Source organism: Paralichthys olivaceus, chromosome 2 (assembly GCF_024713975.1).
Source record: "Paralichthys olivaceus isolate ysfri-2021 chromosome 2, ASM2471397v2, whole genome shotgun sequence".
NCBI lineage: Eukaryota > Metazoa > Chordata > Actinopteri > Pleuronectiformes > Paralichthyidae > Paralichthys > Paralichthys olivaceus.
The window spans coordinates 28,271,764-28,297,536 of NC_091094.1; the positions used below are offsets into that span (position 1 = coordinate 28,271,764).

Genomic DNA, 25,773 nt, shown 5'->3' on the forward strand with positions numbered 1-25,773 from the left:
TACATTTAAAAAATCCACCTTCCAACAACTTTAAAGCTGTCAGAAGACGTTTCCTAAAATGTCAGACTGTTCCTTTACAGAAGATAGCCTATGGTATATGATTTGAGTTTTGTTCTCATGCTGACATTTAATCATACCCTAAAAGCATTGCTATCTCTATGAACAGCAGCTTTGCAGTTTTACAAGTTTTGAAGACTGCCAGCTTGCGGCTGCTCTCACACTCACTTACTGCAAATGCAACTTCTCTCACATAGCGACCAGATATAACACAGTCCTGGTGACTGCTTCTTGGTGTTTGCTGCCAAATTCCACCTCTGGAAAATCTGCAGCATAATAATAGTAGTAATAGAGAGAATTGAGTGATATAATGAATATTGCTCTCATTTGCAGATGTGTTAAGAAATCAATTATGCTGCATGTTTCTGTTGACTTTTTAAATAACCGTATGCAAATGTCCAGTGATGTTTGTATCAACACTTGATCAGCAGCATACATTCTAACAAACAGGCCCTGACTGAATGTACTTCAGTAATTAGTCTTGTTTACTATTTCTTAGTGTATATGTTTTAGTCACATCTTAGATTGTGAAAGCAGACAAATGTCCATCAGCAGATTTGAATGTGGAAGTGATGATAAGATGAATGCAGAGGGTCTCATACTTGGGACTTTGACATGGATATTTTTTTTCTAATAAAACACCTTGATCTCATTTCTTTTCAATAAACTTGGATCCACAAAAGGAGATAAGTGGTAATTGATTATACTTTATCATACTTCTCTTCTAAATGGCCTTCTTCTAACTGAAATCCTCAATCTGCCTCTCCTCCCACAGCCACTCTGCCCACATAATATCCTGTGGAATGTATTTATTTGATGCATTCATTTCTCCATCTTTTTTCCACAGATCATCACAGTGTGGCGACCAACTTGACTGGCCATGTAAGTCCAGGTCCTGGGGTGGCGCTGGGCCGTGTGGAGTGGCTGGTGCCTTTGTTGATGGTCTCAGCTCTAACCTTCGTCTGCCTTGTCCTCCTGCTGGCTGTGCTTGTCTACTGGAGGTTAGTACAACAGCACAATCACTCAAACTACTCTTGCAGGTCTAGAGGTTGGAAAGGTGGGTTGATGAACGATTTCATTTCTGATGCAGCATTTGTTGCATATGAATTATTACTGAGCTTGGTACATTAATACATATTCAAATTGAATTTAGCTGTCAGAAGATGAATATTCCCCATTTGTATGTTTTAACTTTTTTTGAAAATAAAAAAAACTGAATGAAGACTGACATGAGCTAGAGGAAGGCCTGACTGTTCTCTGTATCATTAATATTCTGTTTGGTTGATTGATTTAAAACAAACAACTCTAACAGAAAGTCTAATCTGTCTTTATCAGGAATTACATTTGAGCTGACCCCAGTTGAGCTCTTCAGACTGTATTAGATCAGCTTCAGACCAAAGAGTCAGGAAGGCCTATTTTGTCCATGGCTATAATCACTGTCAGGCAAGTTACCGGGTATTATTACTTAATTAAAGTTACTAGTTACTGCATAAACAGTGATTACGTACTGTGATTACTGTTTACTCATTTTCTAAGTTCGCTTCAATTTGTTTACCTGTGCACACATATTTCAGAGTTGCTGCAAATGTGACTGTGTGTGGGACAAGGCAAATTGTATTTATCACCTTACTCAAATCCACTCTGATAATGAAAGTAGTGAAACAATAAAATACACACCCTATTATAAAACAAGATTCATACCTGTAGGAGAAAATGACTCATAACACTGGTTGATTCAATCGTTGGAAACATGGAAACCTCTGCAGAGGGCTGCACTGTCTGCTTTAGTCTGCAGTTGCCCATTTTACTCAAGACTATAGTAACCAGAAACAAGTTACCCTGCTAGTTATTGCCAAAAGTATTGCTGTTGCAGTAATGCATTACTCATCACTACCATTTTTAGTCAGCATATACACTTCAGAAAGTTCATGAATTATGTGAGAGAAGAATATTGTGACTGACACACATCTGAAATAAGACTCTGATCTCTTATATTGTATTGAAGTGGTTCTGTTTCTGAGATGTGGTGTGCATGTAGATGAAAAGTTTGGCTGGGCGATGTAACGACCTCAGGCACGAAAACTGGAGGACTCAAATGCACGACTCAGACAAGACGTGGATATAACAAAAAGAGGTTTATTCCCAGTCACAAAAGGTGCATAACAAAAGGCGCTCACGAAGAGGATAACAAAGTATCAAAACAAAACTCTAACAGAACTAAGAGATAAACAAGAATTACTAAACATGAACGAAGTTTACTCCTGGCTTGGCTTATTCTCTTACTTGATCGTGGGGACAGAACAAGACGAACTGGCACAGGACAAAGGGAGACGAGGACTATTTATACAAGAGGAAGTAGGAAACAGGTGAAACCAATCAGGGGCGGGGAAGACGATCACGAAGGTGGGAAATCACACAAAGGGAGGAAGTCAGGATCTGAAATGAGAGGGGAGAGGTGAGTACCAAAATAAAAAAGGAAGTGCACGACGAGACTAGACATGAGTGAAGTTTAACTTAACACCTAGTGCTCCCAAACACACAAGACATGAACTAACACAAACATGGTATACTTAAACATAAATATGAATAAACTTAACATAACTGACGAGACATAACAGGCGATATGGAAAAAAAAAGTATAAAACTTTTTTTTTATATCAGTTGCATATCATAGTAGAATATTAAATCAGATTACTATTACTTTCATTTCTGCTTCAGATGGTGAAAAAAATTTGTGGTATTACCTGTATTTGTGGGAACATGATTTCAACACAATTTGCAGTGAACGCTACTCTGCTTCTTGTCGGACTTTAAATAGCCAAAATATCTCCGCAACACCAAATTTCCCGACCCTTCTTTTCAATGATGTCCTCGTCTTTGGAGCCTTGGACTGTCTTCTTCGGTAACGCTGTCATTCGAGTTTTCATTTCTAATTTTCTCAGCTGCTAGTCGTGCACTCTGTGTTGTTTGCACCAACCGAACACTATTGTGCCACATGATTGGTTCAGCCTGGCGCTATTCTGATTATCATTGGCTGTACATGTTGTCTGATGATAACACCCCGCCTGTTGTTTGCTGGCTGATGTTTGAGTGATGTATATTGTGTTCCTCTAACAAATGGTATTTTGACATTGGCTGCCAGGTGGAAGCTTGAAGAATTGTACAGTGTAGCATAGTGGCAACTTGTATAGGCACACATTTGTCACACACTGATAGTTGCAAATCCTTTCTTGGCCAAGTTTTACCAAATATTTACATAAAGAAAAATTCATTTATTTCTGCAGCTGTGTATTATTATTTAAAATTGCTCAAAAAAACTATGGCCAGTTCCCTTTAATTTACACACCAGCCTCTACAATCTCCATGTTGACAGTGCGCTTGTTAAATTTTAGAAAATAAAGCATCAGATGCTGATTATATAACTAGTGTTAACTAGCTAATTTAAGTTGGCAATCTGGAACACAAAGCTAATTACTGGTGGCATGTGAAGACAGATAGAATGTGACAGTAAGCAAAGCTGACATTGTAATCACATAGTGTTAAACTTGGTGCCTGGTGGATGACTAGCTCCACTATAGTCTTGTCTTTTCTTTGCAAACCTGAATATTTACTTTACATAATTTCTGTTGAGACTGACCAAATCAGGCTTCTTTTTGAAAATACTGTTACGTATGATATAGTACATAATCTCTCTCTCCCACACACAAACACAGGCCTAGCAACAGGTGCTGGGGGAGTGTTTGGGAATTTAATCCTATTGTAGAGCAAAGCTCAGGTCACAACCCTGTGTTCTGCACAGGCTCCACCCCCACTGCTTTCTTATTGGACAGCCCACATTACTCAAGCTGCTGCATTCAGGTCTTAGAGGTAAATATGAGTTTCACAACACTTCAAATATTTACAGGGACTAATATGAAGAAGAACACTAGACCTCGGGTCTCCACACAATATCTTGGTGCATCAGGGGTCACTGCTAAAGATGCAGCATGGTGTGATGACCTCATGTTTGTGTGTGTGTGTTTGTTTGTTTGTTGGTTTCTGTCAAAGGCTATCTTTGGGGACAAATTTCAGCCTAGAGACCAGTTAATTGGGTATGGCGTGTCCAAGTGGAGACAAAAGCTGTGTCCTATTTTGAAAAAGAGCAGATGGGTAAGTGGTTATGGTTCCAGCTAGGTTCAGTTTCGGGGGGTCCAGAGTGAAGGTTTAGGGTTAGGTGAGCAGTGATTATGGTTAGGGTTAAGGTAAGTCTCCTAGAAATGCAAATCTACATAATGTCCCTTAAAGTGTCCTGTGTGTGTGTGTGTGAGACTGCGAGGGACCAGCCCCCTTTGTGGAAGGAAAGCCCTCCCTCTGTCTTCCCTCCTCCTCTGTGCACTGGCTGTCAGTTCAGGTCAGCAGCATGTATGTGGCAGACTGTCTGCTCTCTCTGCCGCTTGTTCACCAGGATGAACGCTCTCTGCTCTCTGCTCTGTATCAAATACAGGTAGGGGGGGGTCTGGACACACTTAGTAATTGTTGTTGTCACAGGAGGCGATAGTGGTAGATGAGGACACCGCAAAGGGTAGGTGGTAGCACACACTGTCATTTAGTTTCATGTAGTTGTTCAATAGAAAACAGGTCACATGCTAGTCCTGACACTGTTCAACAAATTGAGTGTTACAGTTCTCATGGATGATACATTTGTAATGATTCTGTATGTTTGCTTTATCATGCAATCACTGCTGTTTTACTACTATTATGGAATTCATGTCTGAATTATGTTTTCTCCGTAGTTCACACAAACTGTGTCCTGCTTAGCAACTCGTATGATTCTGTGATTTCTTTTTGGTGGAAAGAATGTATGTAATACTAAAAGATTAAGAGTACAGTGGTGTTCTCTGCTGTTTTGCGATATGTATGATAAAATCAGGTTACCATCAGCCACCATTCATCAAGGCTTCGTCTCTAGGTGATGGTAGTAGTTCTGTCTTGTCTTCAAAAGTCACACATGATGGCTTTCTGGTCGGTCGTTCTATGGGCAGCAATGCATTCCCATAAAATAATCAAAGCTTAAAGGTCCAGTGTGTTAGATTTAAGAAGAGCAATGGGATATTTTTTGTTCTATTGGAATGATCTCGTCTCGCATGAGGTGTACCATGTTGCATCACCACGTTTCTACAGTTGACCAAAGGACAAACAACACATACTCTAGAGAGGACTATTGATGTTTTTATTGTACCTGAAGGCCACTGTAGAATTCTCCTGGTTGGTTGTTTGCAATAAGCAACATAAACACTGGCACAAAATTCTACACACTGAAACATCACAACAAAATAGGACTTTAAGTATTGCGCTCTAAACCAGCCATATGATCTCTGACTAGATCAGTTCCTGACTATTTTCCAATCCTCTACTTCTATTATTCAGGTTTGAATACGTTTATACTACTATATAACTACCGGCTCACAATTATTTTATATGAAGATGGAGGATGTGTCTCCACTTTCTCCCACTGCATAGCACCTTCTTCATACAGTATCTCCAACTTCAAACACATACTGGGTGTGTGTGCATGCAGGAGTTCAAAGTCTATTACTGCCTTCTGTTTGACTTTGAGGGGAGGAGCACTTTATTGCTGACTTCCACTATCAAATCTCTCTTTACCTCTCCCTTGCTCTGTCTCTCCACACACACACACACACACACACATAAACACACGTGATGCTGTCTAGCTCATGTCCAGTTCAGGAGCAGATGTGTGAAGGGGTCTGTCATAGGACTGAAGCCCAGGCCAAACCTGCTCTTTAAAACTACTTTACAAACTACTAGTTTGTTTAATGCAAGAAGTCTTCCACCGGAAATTATTCCAGTGCTATTGGCTCTGACTTATTTTTTCTCATCTGCCATTTCTACGGATAAGATTCAGTCAAGTTTGGGTAATTAACACTTAAACTACTGGTGAATGTGTTTAAAAACTGAGTATGTTGAGTGTTTGGTTACGGACAGGATGTAAACATTTCGTTCACCAAGAACCACCAAAGTTTTAAAATGTGATCTCTCTGTCTTTCTGGCAGGCGCTGTTTCCAGACAGCCCATTTCTATGTGGAGGACAGCAATTCACCCAGGGTGGTGCCCAATGAGACGATCCCTGTCATCTCCATCCCAGGTAAGAACTTGTATAACGTATAATTACTGGGCTTAACTGCCTGCCTGGTATACCATTTTAGTTGTTTGATTGCTTGTCTATTGCTGTCTAAATACATATCTGTGGTTACGGACCTATAGGCAAGGTACTGAATCCTCTGCTGTGGTGTGAATTCTAACACTATAGTACAACCTCAATTGCATCTCTCTACTGTATTTTGGTGCAGTGTTTCTCCACAGAGTTAGCAAGGTGGTCGTCCACTGTGGGGTTGTGGGTCAGGGCTATTCTTAGCTCAGAGGTCTGAGGTCATAAGCCAGTGTGAAGAGCCAACTGGTGTCATCTTCCGGTGACCAAACAGCGTCGTCAGCTCTTATCACCAAAAACTCTCTTGACATGTCCGTCTGTGTCTTCTATGTGTTTGATGCTGTTTTTCACAGGGAGTTATGTGTTTTCTTTTAGTTTTTTTCATTTTTGTGTCTGTCACGCTTTAAAGCATCATTCACTCGCAGTGAATCCAGCGGGGATTTCCTGCTGTGTTCACACATCGACTTCTCCTGAATTTCTACTGACTTTATACTGGGAAGCGAGGCGGATAAAGTCTGTAGAAACGGTAGAGTGTCTCATTCAGACATTTGCATTTACACATGCACTTCCTCCGGAGAAAATAGGGAGGATCTGTGGTGTCCAGTGCACGTCTGAAAACAGCATCAGTTAGAACTGAAGAAGCCTCTTGGATTTGAGATGAACAAGGAGGCAGTCGCCTGCGTACCCTTGTACAACGTCTGAAGATATGTTACTTATTGCACAAGTCCTATCTTAATAGGATATTAAATTAGACAACATGAATCTTACATGGTGAGCATGTTGCCTACACTCAATGCACATGTGTAGTAGTAAAACCAAATAGGGAGTGTCTGAACTCTCAGTGTGAATATTTGATCAGTTCTTGCAAAGTGATTAAGATAAAGTATATTTTTCAATCTTATCAATGGGCCTTGGCTCAGTCCAAAGGCCTTCATTCACAGCAGGGCCACCATTGCAGAGCCCCGCACAGACAAAAAGAGCCTCTGTCACACCCCCAGCAGAAACAGGCTCCTAGAGCTACAGCTACAGTGAGTGTTGGAAGCCTACAGCTTTACAGACCCTCCTGTACAGACAGCCACACTGAGATGGCATCAGAGTCACAGCAGCAGGCAGACAGGGACGTGTTATCTGACCATATGTCAGCAGTGTTAATTGTCAAAAGCTCAGACCTTGAGCTTTGCACACTCCAGAATCCTCTTTAAGACCTTCTGCTGGATTTACAACCAGCTACTTACAGATCCTTGAACTCCAAACACACACGCACACACACACACACACACAATGACATTACCTCAGTATAATTTTTTATATTCCATAATGCTATAGATAGATAGATAAATGCTGCATGCTATGTGTATTCTAGGACAAAAAGAACAAGCCCATTAAATGCACAACATGCCATGGAGCACAGGAGTGTACTGTCTGTGAAATATGTCCAAGTAATAAAAAGAGATTGGATCAGTTATCCATGCAGCTAATTGTTTCTAGACCTCTGCTTGTAACTCTCAGCAGCCAGCTGTGTTTACTGACACACAAATAATGTTGACATATTTGCATCGCTAAATTAACATCTCATAAGACACAAAGGGAAAGTGAGCCAGTGTATGCCCTCGTTAATATTTGATGAAGACTAAAGTGAGGGAAGCTGTGAGAGCTTGTGTGTCATGTTTTTTCACTGAACTGGCTCCATTCATGTGGTTCAAGTGCAGCATCTGGAAGAGCAACTACCACTTTGCAGTTGTATGTCATCTGATGAAACCGGTGCCCCAGTCCTGTGCCGTCACACTAAAAGACCCTACAAGCAACAAAACACCGAAACAAATCAAATCAAATTTTATTTGTATAGCCCAAATTCACAAAACACATTTTGCCTCAGAGGGCTTTACAATCTGCGCAGGTAGTGACACCATCTGTCCTTAGACCCTGGGTTCGAGTGAGGAAAAACCTGCCCACAAAACAACTAAACAACAGAAAATACTCATGCAAGCTTACTTATTTTTTGTTGACTTGCTCTGCTGTTGTAATCCAAGTGAAATGACACTTTCCTGAGCTTGAAAAGAATTGACCTACATTTGCCCTCAACCCTGTCATTTTTATTCATTTTCTTTTTAAACTGGAAGAGCATGGAATTGTTGTGGAAATATTTCTTTCCTATAGATGTGTACCAAATTCTGTTTCTTATGAAGCCTCCGCCCCTGGGTCACAAAAAAATATTACGATATCAAGGTGTAGTGACTTTTTAAGGTGCAGGAACGACATGATTAACTCCACATGTGATTAAGTGAAATGCTGCATTGCTCATCCAAGAGGCTTCTTCAGTACAGTCTGCTCGGTCTCGTCAGTAAAGAACAGATTTGTATATTTCTATCTTTTGCCACCAATGTTACAAGTGAAGTGAGAAATAGATATGTTCATCCATAGACAAATGTACAAGTTGCCCTGTACCGGTACTTGCTCATGTGCAAGTTATAGTTACTGGGATGCTGTTTTAGCCCTGCTCTCATCTCTTACAGACGACATGGAAGCCATTCCAGTCAAGCAGTTCATCAAACACATCTCTGAACTCTACTCAAACAACCAACATGGATTCTCAGAGGATTTTGAGGTAAGCAGTAAAGTGTTGTACATGCACGCCAAACCAGGCAATGTAACACTGGTGGAATTCTTAATCTTGTATTTTTTCTTTTTTGAAAAATTAAACATGCAAGTTAGTCTGTCAGTACATTTCAAGTTGGTATGGCAGTTGCTTATTTTCACATCCAGCAGTTAAGAGAGCAAAATGTTTATGGAATTGAGTTTATCCACTAGTCACCTGCCTTTAGCTCTTTTAACCATCTACATTTGTACAGCTTTTATTCTGAAAACAGCTGCTTGTGTGGGCTGAAAATGATGCTTTATGAGAGCAGTGAGAGTGAATAGGGCAGTCGAGTTGTGGTCCACAAAGATTGACGATGAACTCAAACTCTGAGGGGAGCTCACTTTTCGTGTATACAAGACTTTTCAAGTCAGGTATGCAATTGACATCTAGTATTTCTGTCAGTCTCTCACTTGGTACCAAAGACCAGATAATAGCAACAGAAATCTCAGTACCGTGCATGAGCACTCTATCTGGAGTCCTCATCTATTTCACACTACACTAGTCCTTCGTTGAATTCTGCAACCTTCACATGACACTCACTATCAGTTCATGAGAGATAAACGAGTGAAAGCACAAGAGCAGTTTACCACCATAGACCATTGTTTAGCTCAGACACAGTCATTGTCCTATTCCCACTGTAGTTCTAAGAGTACTAATTGGCATATTATTCACAGTACATGAGTACGCACTCATAAAACTCAAATATCTGCTTACTAAAAGATATCTGTGATTCATTCCGGAGTGTTTTCCCCTGTGTATTTAATCTTGTAGGGGAAGAAAATATGGGCTCTCTCCTGTCTAAATGCACTCCCATGTCAAATAAATATTGAAAGCAGAGATAGCGAGAGATAATGAAGACCTCCATACTGAATGATTATGGTTATTGCAGTGAAACGAGAGGGATGTTTCAGTGATGTGCAATTTATTTTAGTTACAACCCTTACATGCTTCATCACACCAGCTGTAGCTCCCCCTGCGTGTGTGGTCTGTCATAATATACTCCAGTCCCTCTGCAGTCCATAACCATGCTCTTCCAAGAAAGCAAAAAGTGCATGGGCTGAGCAGGAGCCCCTGAATGAGTTGCTTAACTAGAAAAGCAGAACCCTTACAAACTAGCAATGTCTCCCCTCCCCCTCTCCCCCTGTGCCCCAGTTTTGGCAGGACACTGGAAAGAGCTTTTGGAATGAAAATATTTTAAACATGCTCAGAGTGAATACACCCACACTGTGATTATCAGATAAGATTAATAAAATAGTTGTCTTACCTTGTGTCAACCCATTTCGACACATGTGCAGTATCATGTTATCACAGGATCTCTTGTCAGCATCTACACAGGTGGCTTTTTTCAGATATGCAGTCCGTTTAAAACACTCTCAGACTCAAAAAGAGGTTACCAAGGTTCACATGATCAATCAAAGCATCCACTGGCTAGTGTTGCAAGAGCTGGACTGTATTGGTTTTGCTCTTTTGTACAGATCTAAATGAATGTTTTCAGACCAGACACCCTCTCCACAAAGCTTTGATCCTAATCATTCAATCTGCCACTTTGCATGTGGCTCATTTTCATTTTTTCTTTGAGCATAAAATTGCTGAAGTTTGAGGAAAATTGTCCATTAAACTTTTAAATATGACCAAATTAATGATTTTATGTAAACTAAATAAAGATAGCTGACAAAGTTCCCATTACACAAATATAAAATAAATCTCCTGCAGGAGTAGCACTAAAGTTGTATTTGAGGCACGAAAGAAAAAAAACACCTCACCATCACACAACTGATGTTGGGCTTTTGTTTCATTATTTAACCATCTGTACACATGTTCACACTCTGATAGAAAATGTAGAGCCTGTCTCCCATAGAAAAATGTGTTGTTGTTGTTGTTTGTGACCAGCAGTCTTTTCTGCATAAGCTCCAAAATGACATGTTTATGTTGAGCTGATGGATCCCTCTAGTGTAACCATGAGATGAGCAAAGGAGAAACTGGTGATGTTATGCAGACACAAAGTTGGCGAGAGAGAGGAGGTCGATCAGTTAACAAAACATTGCAGGAAACAACTCTTCATTTCCTGTTTCTGCACAACATTCAACACAGTTTCTTTTAACCACGACAATCCTATAACCATAACCACAAGCTTAGTATCATTGTCATGACAATGAAAGACAAACAAACAACAAAGTAATTGTTTTAACCCAAATCCATAAACCTTTTTGTTTTTGAGCGTAAAGGGGATCAAACGTTTACAGCAAGCTTCTCACATCCTGAAAGGATTCGTTAGTTATTATTTAACAGTGGTTTCATGTACTTTAGCCTGTGACACTGTGCATCACCGTGTCGGCCTGAAAGAACAAGAGAAGAGGAAACCATGGCATGACACCATGATCGTGTTCCAAGACAGCAACAGAAATGGGACATATTTGTGTGTGTGTGAATGCATATGTGTGCATGCAAATATTAATGCATGTGTGTCTTTGTATGTGGTTCTGCACAAATACACTATTTACAGGTTTGTGTACCATCAGCAGATCACATCACCCATCTGTAGGATATTATCTCCAGTCAAATCTTTCCCTATCATTCCTGCAGCCTCTCAAGTGCTCAGAGGGGAAGTTTGCTTCACCCCAAATAAAGCCCCATCCGATTTGGCAAGATGAAACCGAGTTTAATAGTGATAAAACAAGTCGATTGGCCTGTAAAGCTCCAAAGAGAATGGCACAAGGGTCAGAGCCAAATCCAGGGCCTGCCCTCCCTGTTGGCAATGCTCAGCTCACAGCAGTTTGCAGGCTGCAGATCCCAGAACTGCTTTCTGTAGTTTCCATCATATGAAGATGGAATACAGGAGATCTAAAACAAAATACCTCCAGGTTGAATCATGTGATTTCATTGTAGTTGTTACTTCTCAACATGCTTCGCTGAGGCCTCGGGTCAAGAAGATAATTTTAACATGCCATGCAAAGAATCTTGCTCGAGTTAAAGGTATGAAGGAAGAAGCACCTGCTGTCACCAAAGAGGAAGAAAGACAGAGAGGCTGAGGAGCTGGAATCAGCCCAAACAGGTAGAACTAGTAGAGCAGCCTTTGTGTGAGAGACATAGGCTGCATAACAGTTACAAAACAATTCACATTAACTACAAAACTTCCACTGTGTGATGAACTGCAAGCAATCATTTAAAAAGAAAGCACTGGAAAAATATATGATATGATATCTATATAAAGCGTATGTCATATAAATATGAGCAATCAACAGTGAAACAAGGCTTTAGACCTAAAGCACAAGCATCAGCACCTAGATTCTGCATCATTCAGCACTTACAGGTGACACTGTGTCCTGGGGGCAGTGCTGCAAAAAGGCTCATGGCATGCAAAATGGAAAGTGCTCATCCTCTGTGGAACATGGTGTGTAAGGTAACTTTTACAACTAGGTCCTTTTCATCCTATGGGGACATTGTGGGGTGGCTGTGGCTGAGGGGTTGAGCGGTCATACTCCAACCAGGTCAGAAGTTTGATCCCCAGTCTTCCCATCTGCATGCAAAAGTGTCCATGGGCAAGATGCTGAACCCCAAATTGCCCCATAGAACAACAAAAAGTGCTGCTAATAGATGCACTGTATGAATGTGTGTGTGAATGAGTGAATGGCAAACTGTAGTGTAAAGCACTTTGAGTTGTCATCAAGACTAGAAAAGCTCTATATAAATACAACCATTTACCATTTATTTATTTACAATGGACATCCACAGTTAATGTTCAAGAAATGTAACCTTTTGACACAAGTGTACAAATGCATTGGAATGACATGCCAGAGTGTGTGTGTGTGTGTGTGTTTGTTCCTCCCCAGGCTGTTCAACGGTGTACTGCTGATATGAAGATCACATCAGAGCACTCCAACCATCCTGACAACAAGCACAAAAACAGATACATCAACATAGTGGCCTGTGAGTACACACTTTAAATATTAACCACTGTAACAAAATGAATGAATGTATCAATCGCTGGTGTCATTTAAAATGCCACAGTGGAAGTGGGGCATTGTCACAGCTCTGAATTTCACCCTGTCTCCCATTCGACCACCAGCACCACATTCCACTGAAAATCTATTCAGAGCCATTTCATCCACAGTCAGGGGCAGTTTTAATTTAATGTCAGTTTGTTAAGCCAATTTATTTTCATTGATATTATATTTCTAATGGTAAACACTCACTGTGATCAAAATAAAACCTCAGAGTCAGAATTACACAAAAGACTAAGATATCAGTTGAAACGCTGAACACTGAGCATTAAAGGTGAATGAATAAGCCACTGTAAGATTGTGTGTGCAAGTGGTAGATTTTTGGTCCTGGAGGAAAGGCAGCTGGATCATCAAAATCAGTAGGTTTCCTCTGGGGTCCATGAATATTGAAAGTAAGTATTGTGGTGTGAAGGGAAACTTCCTTGAATTAAAGATATCTGGGAATCGTGAATTTCCCCACTGAAGGACATGTACCCATTCGACTCTCAGCCAAATATTCCTGGATGTTTGTCTCAGATAGCTGCACAAAGTCTTGATGTCAATGCAGTCCTTGTGGGACCATGAATAATCATACCAAATCCTCCATCTTTGAAAATGTGTAATTGACAAAGCAAAACACAAACAAATTGTTCTTGTATCAAATGCTGAAATTGTAGATGTGAGTTGTTACAGATCAAAAAAACAAAAAGTTAACACAAACCCTGTTATGCAAAAACACCACATACAGGCATGGTGCTTGAGGGCTTTGGTCCCACATGTCTCACACTGTGGCTGGAAGCAGCTCAGTCTTGTATATATTAAAGTGCGTGCTGAAGGCAGAGGACAGGTGAAACACCAGATTGACCAGTGTTTTAACGACAAAGGTTAATGTGCTTTTCGGTTGGTGTCTTGGCAGCATATTGACGTTACATGGACAGTACTGTGTTGGAGCTAACGATAGCTATGGTTTCAGTCTAACTATTTTACTGTTCATTGATTTCTCCTAAGATGACCACAGCAGGGTGAAGCTGAGGCTACTGGCTGGGAAGGACTCCAAACACACAGACTACATCAATGCCAACTATGTAGACGTGAGTGCTTCCACTGGGGATCTAGAATACTGATCTGTGTGTGTGTGTGTGTGTGTGCGCACATGATAAGGACAATATTTTGCAGAAGATGACTGCAAGAATACAAACATCTGGAACATATCTTAGACACTTTCTTAAGCTTTGGAAGAATTTTGTAATTGTTATATAATTTTTTCATATGCCATATATTGCCAAACTAATGGTTTACCTCTCCACTCTTCATTCATCAGGGTTACAATAAGCCTAAAGCTTATATTGCGGCCCAGGGACCTCTCAAGTCCACTTATGAGGACTTCTGGAGGATGGTATGGGAACAAAATACGAGTGTCATCGTCATGATTACCAACTTAGTGGAAAAAGGAAGGGTAAGTACTATCAAGTGCAGTGTAGGTTTTTGGATTGGACAAGGTTCTAAGATGTGTTGCAATGTTTGATCTTCTCTGGGTGATAAAGTGAGTCAGTTTGTCCGTCCTTCCATCCCCCTACGATTGATAATCTATACTTTTTGTTTCTGGAGCAGAAATCGAAAGCCATCCTGAATTTTTTCATGAAACTTCACAGTGCACGTCATTGGCTTGCTGTACTACACAGTGTCAGAGTATGGTCCAACCAGTGGAGTCTCAGGCCCTGAAGCTCACCACTGGTTGTTTGTTAAGCATATACAGTATGTTGATATGTAACATATACAGGATGACGTCACAGTAAGCTGAGTGCAGGTGTTGCAGGTGTAGGTGTCAGGTGAGGTGAGAGAATAAGACAGATGATAGACCTTGTGTGTCGCAGCACAATGGTTAACTGCTCAAATATTCACAGAGCTTAAAGGTTTTGTAAGAAATCTATATAAAGGCATGTTTCCAGTTCTACAATGAAATTGGATGTAATTTAATGATCATTTCATCAGAGAATGTGGTGTAGATGAAGAGAACTCAGGATATTAAGCTAATTTTCTGGAGAGGAGAGACAGAATCTAGCACCTGACACATTCTGATGCAGTCTTTGGCAGTACAAGAGTGACTGGGACAGCAGGTGCTCAATTGTTTAAGATTTTCATCATATTATAATAAGCTTCTGAGGAACACAAGCACAATACAACTGGCCTCAGCGTCACACTGTGGATATAAGATTTATTGGTTTGCTATTTTGAAGCTAAACCCGTGAGAAAGATCACTAAATTGTATGAAAATAATTTATAGATTTACTAATTATAACAATATTGATAATACATAATTATAGATTATGAAGTATTATAAATGATACATTTTTGACCATCTCTCTCGCAAGTGTCACAGTTTCTGTGCAGGTACACATGTGATCAAGTTCTTTTTAACTCAACCATTCTGTGGGATGTATGTACACATCTCTGTTGCACCATTTTATGCTTATGCAACAGATATGAATGAGAACTTGGTGCTGTGCATGCTTGCAGGTTTTCCTGCTCGGCAGAGTGAAAGTGTCCACTGTGAGAAATATGTATGAACCTGTAGTGTCTTGTTTCTGGGGTTATCCTACACATGTCAGTACTTGAGGTTAAGGGATGGATGTTCCTCGATGTGGAAGCTATGTTAATTTGAGTTTGCTGTAGAGTCCTGAAGGTGGCAGGGGTTCATCAGGTAACTGAATTTAACTTGTCCATCCGTGTGTGTGTCTGTGTGTGTGTGTGTGTGTGTGTGTGTGTGTGTGTGTGTGTGTCTGTGTGTGTGTGTGTGCAACACAGAGAAAATGTGACCAGTACTGGCCAACAGAAAACAGTGAAGAGTACGGCAACATGGTAGTAACACTGAAAAGCACCAAGGTTCATGCCTGCTACACTGTTCGCTGTTTCACACTGCGCAACACTAAAGTCAAAAAGGTGAGAATAACAGACAAGAGGTGGGACTTCCTGTCTGGACAGATTGAGGATGAATTTTAAAGATGGGAATTAATTAAATATGACTGATTCTGAAAATAGTGAAAAAATCTTATCAAGCTTTCAGGATCCATGTTCCCTTTATTCTGCTGCTATTGTCATTTGAAAGTCATTATTTAGTTTCACTGAACAGATGATAGGATCTATTCAGTCTTGAGCTTTCATAAGTAAATTGGGGTGAGAGGTGGTTTAAAATGAGAACCTGACCATTTTGTAAAGTTTAGTTAGCCCCCTTCACTTGATGCTACCAAATCCATTTTGTCTTTTTATTCTTATCTATTCTAATGAACCTTTCTTCCTTCTCTCCTTTCCTTCTTCTCTTGCATCCAGGGTGGGAAGGGGAACTCTAAGGCAGGGGCTCAGAATGAACGGACAGTGCTCCAGTATCATTACACCCAGTGGCCAGACATGGGTGTCCCAGAGTACACCCTGCCTGTCCTCACCTTTGTCCGCAGGTCCTCAGGGGCTCAGATGCCTGATATGGGGCCCATGCTTGTTCACTGCAGGTAATGTCTCTGTTCTACTTTCACTTCACTTTGAGATCCTTCCTCACACTGTGTTGTCAATGTACACATTAAAATAGTCTTACTCTGTCATTTCATTCGATAATCTAGGTTTTGGATAATGAGTCTATGATTGCAAATCCCTTTTCATGAGAGAAGAACACTGTGGTCATTCTGTCTATGTCATTATTATTGTGAAACAAAGGCATTCATTCCACCCTCGAATTATTTAGCTGCCCCAATGGCACAATATTATTCAATTTGTAGTAGCAGACACATTACAAATGAACATACAGCTGGTAACACCAATGTGTTTGTGCGTTTCCCACTTAATAGCTGTTTTTACTGCAGTTTTCAATTTTCAACTTTAATTGGCTCTCTTACTGAGCAGCATCAGTAAACCTGCAATCACTATTGTCAGTTTGTATTTTTACATTAAGGCAGGCAGGGAGTGCACTGGTTATTGCTGGTGGTGGGTGGGGGATGTAGAGTTGTCACACTGCCCCATTACTAACATTTCATACGGCTGCATATGACCTTTGCAGACTTAATGTGAAACAAGATAATTTAAGTCCCATTTTGCAATGTAATCTCTCTCTATTAATATGTGCTCTTTAATTCAGACTTGCACCTTAATTGCTGTTCGACTTTTTGGTGGATTTGCATATTGTGTCACATAAAGGACACATTTTAAATGAAAAATTAACACAATACCCATTTTCCATCTTGAGATACTGTGAATATAGATGCCAAAAGTTGTGCTATGGAATTTGGATGTCTTTACTCAAAAGAAAAATCTTCTGATAGTTCATTATTGGCTGCTTTAACAGTTTAAGACCTTGTAAGGCCATGTAATTGTAACCTCACTGTTTCATGTCTGAGTCCATCATCCGCTCTAATGTCATTTGGCATGTGCTGATTCTCAGTTTCACCGTGTTGTGTTGCAGTGCTGGAGTGGGTCGGACGGGGACGTACATCGTCATCGACAGTATGCTGCAGCAGCTCAAAGACAAGAGCACAGTTAATGTACTCGGCTTCCTCAAACACATACGCAGCCAGCGCAACTACCTAGTCCAGACAGAGGTTGGTATATCCATGTTTGTGTGTGAACCAAATATCTGGGAGACTTGTTAGGAATTTTAACATTATACTAATTAGGAGAACATGGACAACAAAATATGTACTGGCCTAATTGTTTCCTCTGATGAGTTTAGTTTCAAAGGTTTTCTCTGCTGGTACCTTATAAAACTCAATAAAATAAGCACAGGGACTTGATTCAAACCTGCATCTTAATATGTCAGTTTGCATCATTCATCATTAATTCCTGCTGATACTGGAGGTCCAGCAAGTCCAACTGTACAAGCCAAAGAGGTTGATGCCTCGCTTAATGTTTCATCATCCATGGAGGTTTTAATGTTGGCTGCAGGTGTGCTAACACCAGCCTTGGCAATTGCGAGCACTTTTGCTTCAGAATCTTATCAGGCTTTGTTAAGTACTGATTTAGTAGAAATAATGCCAACAGAATGTTTGTCAAGCCTCGGAACTCTCTCCATAGTGGAACTGGCCACTAGGACTGTAGTAACAAATCTGTTGCATCCGTGTGCAGGTGGAACCAAAATGTACATGAAGTGTTTGCCAATGTCTGTCATTAAAGATAGAAAATGCTTCTCCATTTGCTCTCATTATACAAAAATTAGGCCAAAACATTGTGGATTTGGGTCATGCCCTGTTGCACTGGTGATGTCATTTGGAGGTCTGCATAGTGATCATGGAGTGGAGCCGTGATATCATTTTCCCATCAATACATGCGTTGGACTAATCGTCAGGCATTGTTGTTGTCAATCAATGTATTTGATGTGTACTCTTTTTTTTTTTACCTTGTTCCATGTTTAATTTGCTAACATAGAGGGGTCAGGGTTTGTGGCCTTCACTGCAGCCAGGCACCAGGGTGCAATCAAAATGTTTGGCTTCGCTTTTGGGAGCTGTCTTATCATCCATCTTTCTATACAGTCCATGGATTTTTCCATCAGTCTTCTTCTGCCCTCTGTCATTCAGGGTGCACATGAGACCGTGCTGGACACATATTTCCGGACTGGGCTCCCTTCACTGACCCGAGTAGAAAAGGGCTAACTTCTTCTGTTTTGGCTGCAGATGCACCTGATTTTGTACAGACAGATATATTTGCATAGCGAAAGCAAATGTGCAAATGACTAATACTTTTGCTTTTATTTAAATACAAATGTATCGTTAAGGGCTTCAAAACTCAAAATCATTCATTTGTAAGTGTGTATGTGTGAGAACACCTGTACAATGATCTTCTATACCTGTTGTTAAACATCTTTTTTGTCTTTTCTCATCCAGGAGCAGTACATCTTCATCCATAATGCCTTGATGGAAGCTATTTTCGGGAAGGAGACAGAAATTGCAGCTAGCCAGCTTCAAAGCTACTTCACCAGCATCACAACACCAGGACACACTGGCCGGATACGTCTGGATAAACAGTTCAAGGTAAAGGGACACATGCGTCAACACTGATGGCAAAACTGGTCAAGAGTGAATTTCATAACACCAATTTTTTTTGATGAAAATGTAAACTGGTTTGCCAAAACATTATGACGAGTGTAGTAGAGCCTTTGGTGCCTCATCACTCACCACCACCAGAGCCAAAGAGACTGACTCATCTGGCCGAGACTGTTTGGTCCTTGGCAGTGTCTTTCAGGTCTTCTGCTGCATGTTTCTCCCAAATCCAACAATTATCTTTAAAAAATCATCTGTGAGTAATCTGTTTTGACTCAATTTAAAAAGATACTTTGTCATTGGCTATAAGCTTATGGTCTCAACTCTAATTTTCTCATTTTCAAAGACATTCAAATAAATAATTGAAGATTTTGGTAATTCATTGAATGATAATACTTTGATTAAAAGTCTAATAAAAACTGGGTTCTGACTAGGGGCCAAAATATGGGGTTATTAATATGTAACAAATTAAATAATAATAAAATTGAATACTAAAGTAATTATCCTGCTTTCAATCTCATCATCTAGCCCTGGTGTGTGTTGTCCTGTTGTCAAGACTTCTGCTAAGTCTTGACAACAGGAGAGTATGTGGCTGCTGATATTTCACCACATACGCTGCACCCATGTCCAAAGTCTAAAGTAGATGAAGTGTGAACAGAGAACAATGCCTTTCTGTGTGATGCTAATGAATGTATGACTTTATGAGAGGGTTCAAACTGCTGAATGAAGCAATTGTTTCCAGTCGTTTGGTTTTTCCCCTGGTTGCTTAATAATCTTGTTCTTAGATGAGGATTTTCTATTGTGAGCTGCTTTCTCTTTTACAATGTTTAATGAGAAGCTTGATGACTCACAAACACAGTACATCTAACCAGCAGTGTGGGAGAAGTGCATTCCTGTTTTTCAAATTCATTGTACTATGAATATGAATAGGATAAAGACGCATTCATTTTGTACAATTTGTACAAATCTGTACAACTTCACCCTTAACTGAATATGCAGTTCATTAGTTCTCGACATGTTGAGCTTAGCGTAGTACAAACAGCGGAAACAGGAGAGAACAGCAGGTACACCTGTCAAAGTAGCCTCCGCTCTCTGTTTTGTATTCTTTGCATTTTGTATGTGTATAACATATGCACACATGTGTTGAACTTATACAATACAGTCAACAACAATCAAGACAACACTCTGCACACTTTACTATGCACAAGAATCCAAATCTTAAGGATATTGGACCAAGTAGCGGACAGTTTTCCAGCAGAAAGATACGACATGTAGAGAGGACATTTTCTTGAAATGGGCTCAGGTAAAGGTGAGGAGAAATGAGGAAATACATTTGAGACAATACCACACTTTAAGTCAGTAAGTTAAAATGGAAAATTTCTCCTAAATCTGACCATATTTATTAAAATTAAACAACCTCCTAGTTTGGATCAGTCAGTCTGTCAACACTCACTCCCTCTCTTTTTCTGTTCTTTTACAGCTGGTAACGCAGTGCAATTCCAGAGTCATGGACTGCTTCAATGCTCAGAAGGAGTGCAACAAAGAGAAAAATAGAAATTCATCTGTCGTGCCATGTGAGTGTTACATCCATGTAAACATTTATTAAATCTGAAAGAAAAAATTAAGTGCCACTAAAATTGACTGGGTTCCTACATGGGTCATTCAAACACTTTATGGAAATAAGTGTCATCAGAGTAATCTTTTTATGTAATCCTGTTATAACTGCTGTCAGACATACACAGAACTCTGGACAGTCTCCTGTCATTCTCCAGAGCGACTGTATGTGAGTATTTAAATGTCCGAGTGAGAGGCTCTGGACTTTTCACGGATTTTCTTTGGCCAGCTTTCTTGTAAAAATTCCAAATAATGTCTGAGTGAGCCAATGTGAGAACACAGGAGGACATCCACCGGGGGATTCACTTAGCGTGAGTGGGTGTGTTGATAAAATTTTTTACATGCAACAGAAGCAAAAAATTATACAAATATATCGGGATAAAAAGGTGTTTCCATACAAGGAGTAGACATACCAGTGTCGATGTGTTGTAAACAAAAACATTTGATATCCGCAGCAGAATTAAAACGTTATGTCCTGCCTTTGCCTGCTGAGCCACCCCTCACCTGAACACTCTTTTTCTGTGTTGTTGTGAGCGGAGAATCTCCTGTTATGTTTTTCATGCCTGAAAGGCAAAGTCTGGACCTAAACGTGCGGACGTTCTCTGAAGTCCATGTCTGAAAATGGCTTAACAAGACAAACAAACTAATGCCAATGAAAACATAACCTCCTGGGCAGTGATAGAAACCCTTCACAATATTAAATACAGAGTATCTGCATTATAGATTAATCACCTGCTGGAAATCAATAAACAATGCAAGGAAGCAAGTGTGATCATTTGTGCACTGTTGGGCACGGATAGATGATTTTTTTTTTTAAATAATTAATGTAGAGTCCATGACCAATTTTGGTAACATAGAGCATCTGATAGTGACTCCAAACTAGCTTAAAGTTTTGTCCAGCATAGAGCCAAGCACTGTGTCTGGTGAAAACAGTCGGTTGGTCAAAGGTCATGGCACCCTGTTAGTCCATATATTTAATGAAAATCTAAAAAGGCTGCCTTCAGCCAGTTGTCAAGTAATTATCAGCCTCACTATAAAGCTTGAACCTGCAATCAGTCCTTTTCAAACAGGGCAGCAACAGGAACTGAACGAGCACCAACCTTTGAAATCCAATGGTAATAAAGGACCATTTCTGTTACAATGACAACAAATTCTTTCTGTAATTTGCCTTTCACTCCATCTGAAATGTTCATAAAAACCTATTCTTGCTACCTTCTCTAAGCCCTGCAGAGCAAGTCATCTTTAAATGTAACAAACCTCTATGTCTATATTACCGTTTTTGTCACCATAAAGCAATACTTTATGAGTTACTGTACGTTTACAAAATGTACTTGCACATAACATTGAGGCAGTTTATTAATTCCCCCAAAATGTCTGTTGCAGTGAGTTTCTGAAATGGGAACAGAAAGGCCCTGATTATCATTTTCATACCAGCTTTCCAAAACTCATTAGCTGCGGCGATCTGATGGTTGAATGGTTATGACACATGGGTGCCAATGCACTGAGCAGTCAACTCCAGGCTGTTTGCTGCTGCTGTCCTTCCCCACTGGTCCTATCTGTCTCTGCTATTGCTATATATCCCCCCCCATCCCATGAAAACAAAATACTTAATATTTGGAAAACTAAGCTGTCTGAAGGTTGACTGGTTTCAGTATCGTCATTCAGCTAATATCTTTTGTTTCAAGCTGTTACGTAATCTGATACTGGTTGTTCCACACTTCTCTGAATCCCAAGCCAAGAATTACAAAGAACTATCTGCACTTAGCCAATGCAATGCACTCCAACAGTGCAAGCAGGATACACACAGAGTGGCCTTTTTATGGGATTGATCTATTGTAATAAACTGATGTATTACTATTCTTTTCCTCTCTCCATGCCAACCACTCTCCCTTTCTACCTCACCTTTCTGTCTGTCTCTGAACAGCGGAGCGAGCTAGAGTCGGCCTGGCACCCTTACCTGGCATCAAGGGCACCGATTACATTAATGCATCTTATATCATGGTCAGTACATCCACTTCTTCTATCAGTCACTGATTAACCCTCCCCTTCTCTGATGTTTGACTCAAGCAAGTCACATCAGTTTTAAAAAAAAAAGGACTGCAAAATAAAATCAGAGTTTATTCAGTAGCAGAGGTGAAAAGTACAAATACTTTGTTACTGTACTTAAATAGATTTTTCAGGTATCTGCACTTTACCATTTATTTTCCTGACAAGTTTTTACTTTTACTCGCTACATTTGAACACAAATATCTGTACTTTCTACCCCTTACATTCTCAAAACTGGATCATTACTTGTTTTTACGAACGGAGCACCTCTCGCTGGCACGTGCAGGCCCCAGCGGCGTGTGTGCCGTCGGGGGCAGCACGAGACCCTAAGCATCCGGAGGTTGGCTGCCGTGGCTAACCGAAGTAGTAATGACGCGTGCTGTGTACAAAAGGCAGGGACTTAATCACAGCCAGCACATTCCCCATCCATTTATTCCCTGTAAAAAATGACCCAGGTGCTCATGCAGGACCATGGTTCAGTTCAGTCTTTATTATTCTGAATTTGGCAGCAAAACCAGACTGTGTCCAGTGATTGTTTTTCTCTGTACCAGCTCTGTGCAGGTTGTTAACAAAAGAGGAAAACTATCTTATTATGTTTGCCTACAACTTTTTTCATTTGCCGAGTTATCAGAAGAACATTGTTAAGTAAATTTCAGAGCCTGTACTTTCTTACTTTTACTTGAGTAAAGGAGTTGAATCAGTACTTCTTCTTTTACCAGATACCTTTTTTTACACAAGTATCTGTACTTTTACTTAAGTAAAGAATGTGAGTACTTTTGCCAGCTCTGTTCAGTAGGATCGGTCAAGCTCCAAATACACTGGATCTATACTTCCCCTCAATGCAAAACTAAATAATAAAAAATACACCAGTAACATTAATTTCCAAAAGTCAGTCAGAAGTGCTATAGACCTGAGGATATTGTAACTGCACCTCAGACAATGTCTGTCTCACCTCTGAAAGCTTTGATTATGATGTGATGACCTGAGAAGTTCTGTTGGTTGTGGGTTAGATGCTCTACTCCATCCTGTCATTTCTGAATAAAGCTTCAAATTAAAAATGTCAAGTCTTAAATCTTGAGCAGACATTGTGACATTTTCCTGCTCTCTTGAAACCCAGCCAAAACCCAAAAAGTCATGATATCATCGTTTTCATGGACTGAGTAGTACTCTCCACAAGTACTGACATGATTTTGACGTGTCAAATTGGAAGATTATCCATTTAAATTGTGACTAAGAAGATCAGACTAGCCTCTGAATCCAAACAGCCTGTAAAAAGCAGGTATGTGTGACAATATGACTTTGTCAGGTGAGGTCACTTAACTACATGTATGTGTGACAATTAACTCACAGCTCGGCAGCTCACTATCATCCTGTCATCAGCTGATGCCATAATTTGTTGTTGTCATTCTCCCTTTAACCTTATTTTATGTATTTTTCTTAACTTTTCTACAGGGGTACTTCTGTAGTAATGAATTCATAATTACCCAGCATCCTCTGCCCCACACCACAAAAGACTTTTGGAGAATGATCTGGGACCACAATGCACAACTTATTGTTATGCTCCCTGCCAACCACGGACTGGTATGAATCTAACACACACACACACACACAGACACACACTGTGCATGTACGTACGCCACCATCTTCCTAAGTATGTGGGCAACTGTGTGTGGTTCTGCCTCTCACACCTGTGTTTAAGTTATTATGAATCAGAGACATCATCACACACGCAGCAAAGTGACCACCACACAATCACCAACTTGTGCTCATCTGGCAGTTTCCTGACTTTTATGAAGCATGAGTTACATATGAACTGATAAGCATCCAGCCAAATACACAAACACACATGGATTGCAAACATCCTATCTCACAGTGGTTTGATGTGACACAGCCTCTTTAGCATGAGACATTCATTGATGGGTTGTGCTCAATTTAAATTCAGATAATCATATATTCAAACTTTTGTATAGATCATTCAATCTATCCATAGGCTTACTTACAATAATTGCAAGAATAGAACAGGATTTTTATATATGCTGCCATTGTTTCACTCTTATCTACTTAAAGTGGAGCTTTTCACCTACCTGTATAGATTTCTGAACAGAAAGTTTTCACAGTGAATAATGTATGCTGTTTTACATCGTTGACTAATAAAGACAGTATTGTGTTTCCTCTTCTGCAGGCAGAAGATGAGTTTGTGTACTGGCCCAGTCGGGAGGAGGCAATGAACTGTGAGGCATTTACTGTCACCCTCATCAGTAAAGATCGACTGTGTCTGTCCAACGAGGAGCAGATCAGCATCCATGACTTCATCCTTGAAGCTACACAGGTTGTGTGTGTGTGTGTGTGTCTTAGTACATTTGTGAATGCACTGAGATCGGATAGCAATCTTATCACTCCAGGAGGTGGTCTGGCATGTGTCCACATTAAAAGAATGTGGACACAGTATGAATGCAGATGTGTAAACACTTGATTTCCTGTTTCTTTTACTATTTCAAATAAGATAAATCTTTTTTCATGTTTGAGCTGTGTTCAGTGCATTGATTCACTCTAGACTCAGATTGTATGAAGTGCTGTCCTATCAGAAACAGAAAATCTCTATTTCATTTGATTAAAGTTACATTGACAAATTAAGTATGACTGTTCTACATCAAACATCCCTCGTCTAACCTTTATCTTTCTCTCTGTCTTTCTGCCTGTTTCCTCTTTTGACAACCAGGACGATTATGTTTTAGAGGTTCGTCACTTTCAATGCCCAAAGTGGCCGAACCCTGATGCATCCATCAGCAGCACCTTCGAGCTCATCAATGTCATTAAAGAGGAGGCGGCCACCCGCGATGGACCAACTATCGTACACGATGAGTCAGTCTGTTATTTAGTTTACTCATATATTCTGTCATCACGTCAAAACATGGCTTCATCATTAAATACATACTGCTATGATGACAAACTACTGAGGTTCATAAAGTACAACAGAATCCCAAGACAATAGAAAATTACAGTGGCGGCTGTTGCTCAGGAGGTAGAGTGGATCGTCCACTCACTATCATCCACGTATTGTTACAGTGTAGAGAGCAGGTGGATCCAAAAATGCAGAAGCCAAGTAGAATAATAAAAAGTGTCCTTTAATAAAAGGCAAAGGTACTTACAGAAATTAATGTTCAAAAAACAAAGTCCAAAAAATCTACAACCACTGGGAGCAAAAGAAAACAC

The 25,773-nt window shown here is 40.1% G+C and overlaps 1 protein-coding gene across 1 annotated transcript in view; it reads left to right on the forward strand.

Annotated features, from left to right (window-relative positions):
- Positions 1-25,773, forward strand: part of LOC109640020 (receptor-type tyrosine-protein phosphatase gamma-like) — a 350,667-nt gene that overhangs the window by 315,173 nt on the left and 9,721 nt on the right. The window contains exons 13-27 of the mRNA XM_069513834.1: positions 905-1,058; positions 6,111-6,202; positions 8,779-8,870; positions 12,734-12,830; positions 13,892-13,974; positions 14,205-14,339; positions 15,689-15,823; positions 16,211-16,386; positions 17,331-17,466; positions 18,745-18,891; positions 20,381-20,474; positions 22,439-22,515; positions 24,013-24,141; positions 24,743-24,889; positions 25,280-25,422. Of these exons, the coding sequence (XP_069369935.1) occupies positions 905-1,058; positions 6,111-6,202; positions 8,779-8,870; positions 12,734-12,830; positions 13,892-13,974; positions 14,205-14,339; positions 15,689-15,823; positions 16,211-16,386; positions 17,331-17,466; positions 18,745-18,891; positions 20,381-20,474; positions 22,439-22,515; positions 24,013-24,141; positions 24,743-24,889; positions 25,280-25,422 (1,837 nt within the window). The remainder of the gene's footprint in view (positions 1-904; positions 1,059-6,110; positions 6,203-8,778; positions 8,871-12,733; positions 12,831-13,891; positions 13,975-14,204; positions 14,340-15,688; positions 15,824-16,210; positions 16,387-17,330; positions 17,467-18,744; positions 18,892-20,380; positions 20,475-22,438; positions 22,516-24,012; positions 24,142-24,742; positions 24,890-25,279; positions 25,423-25,773) is intronic.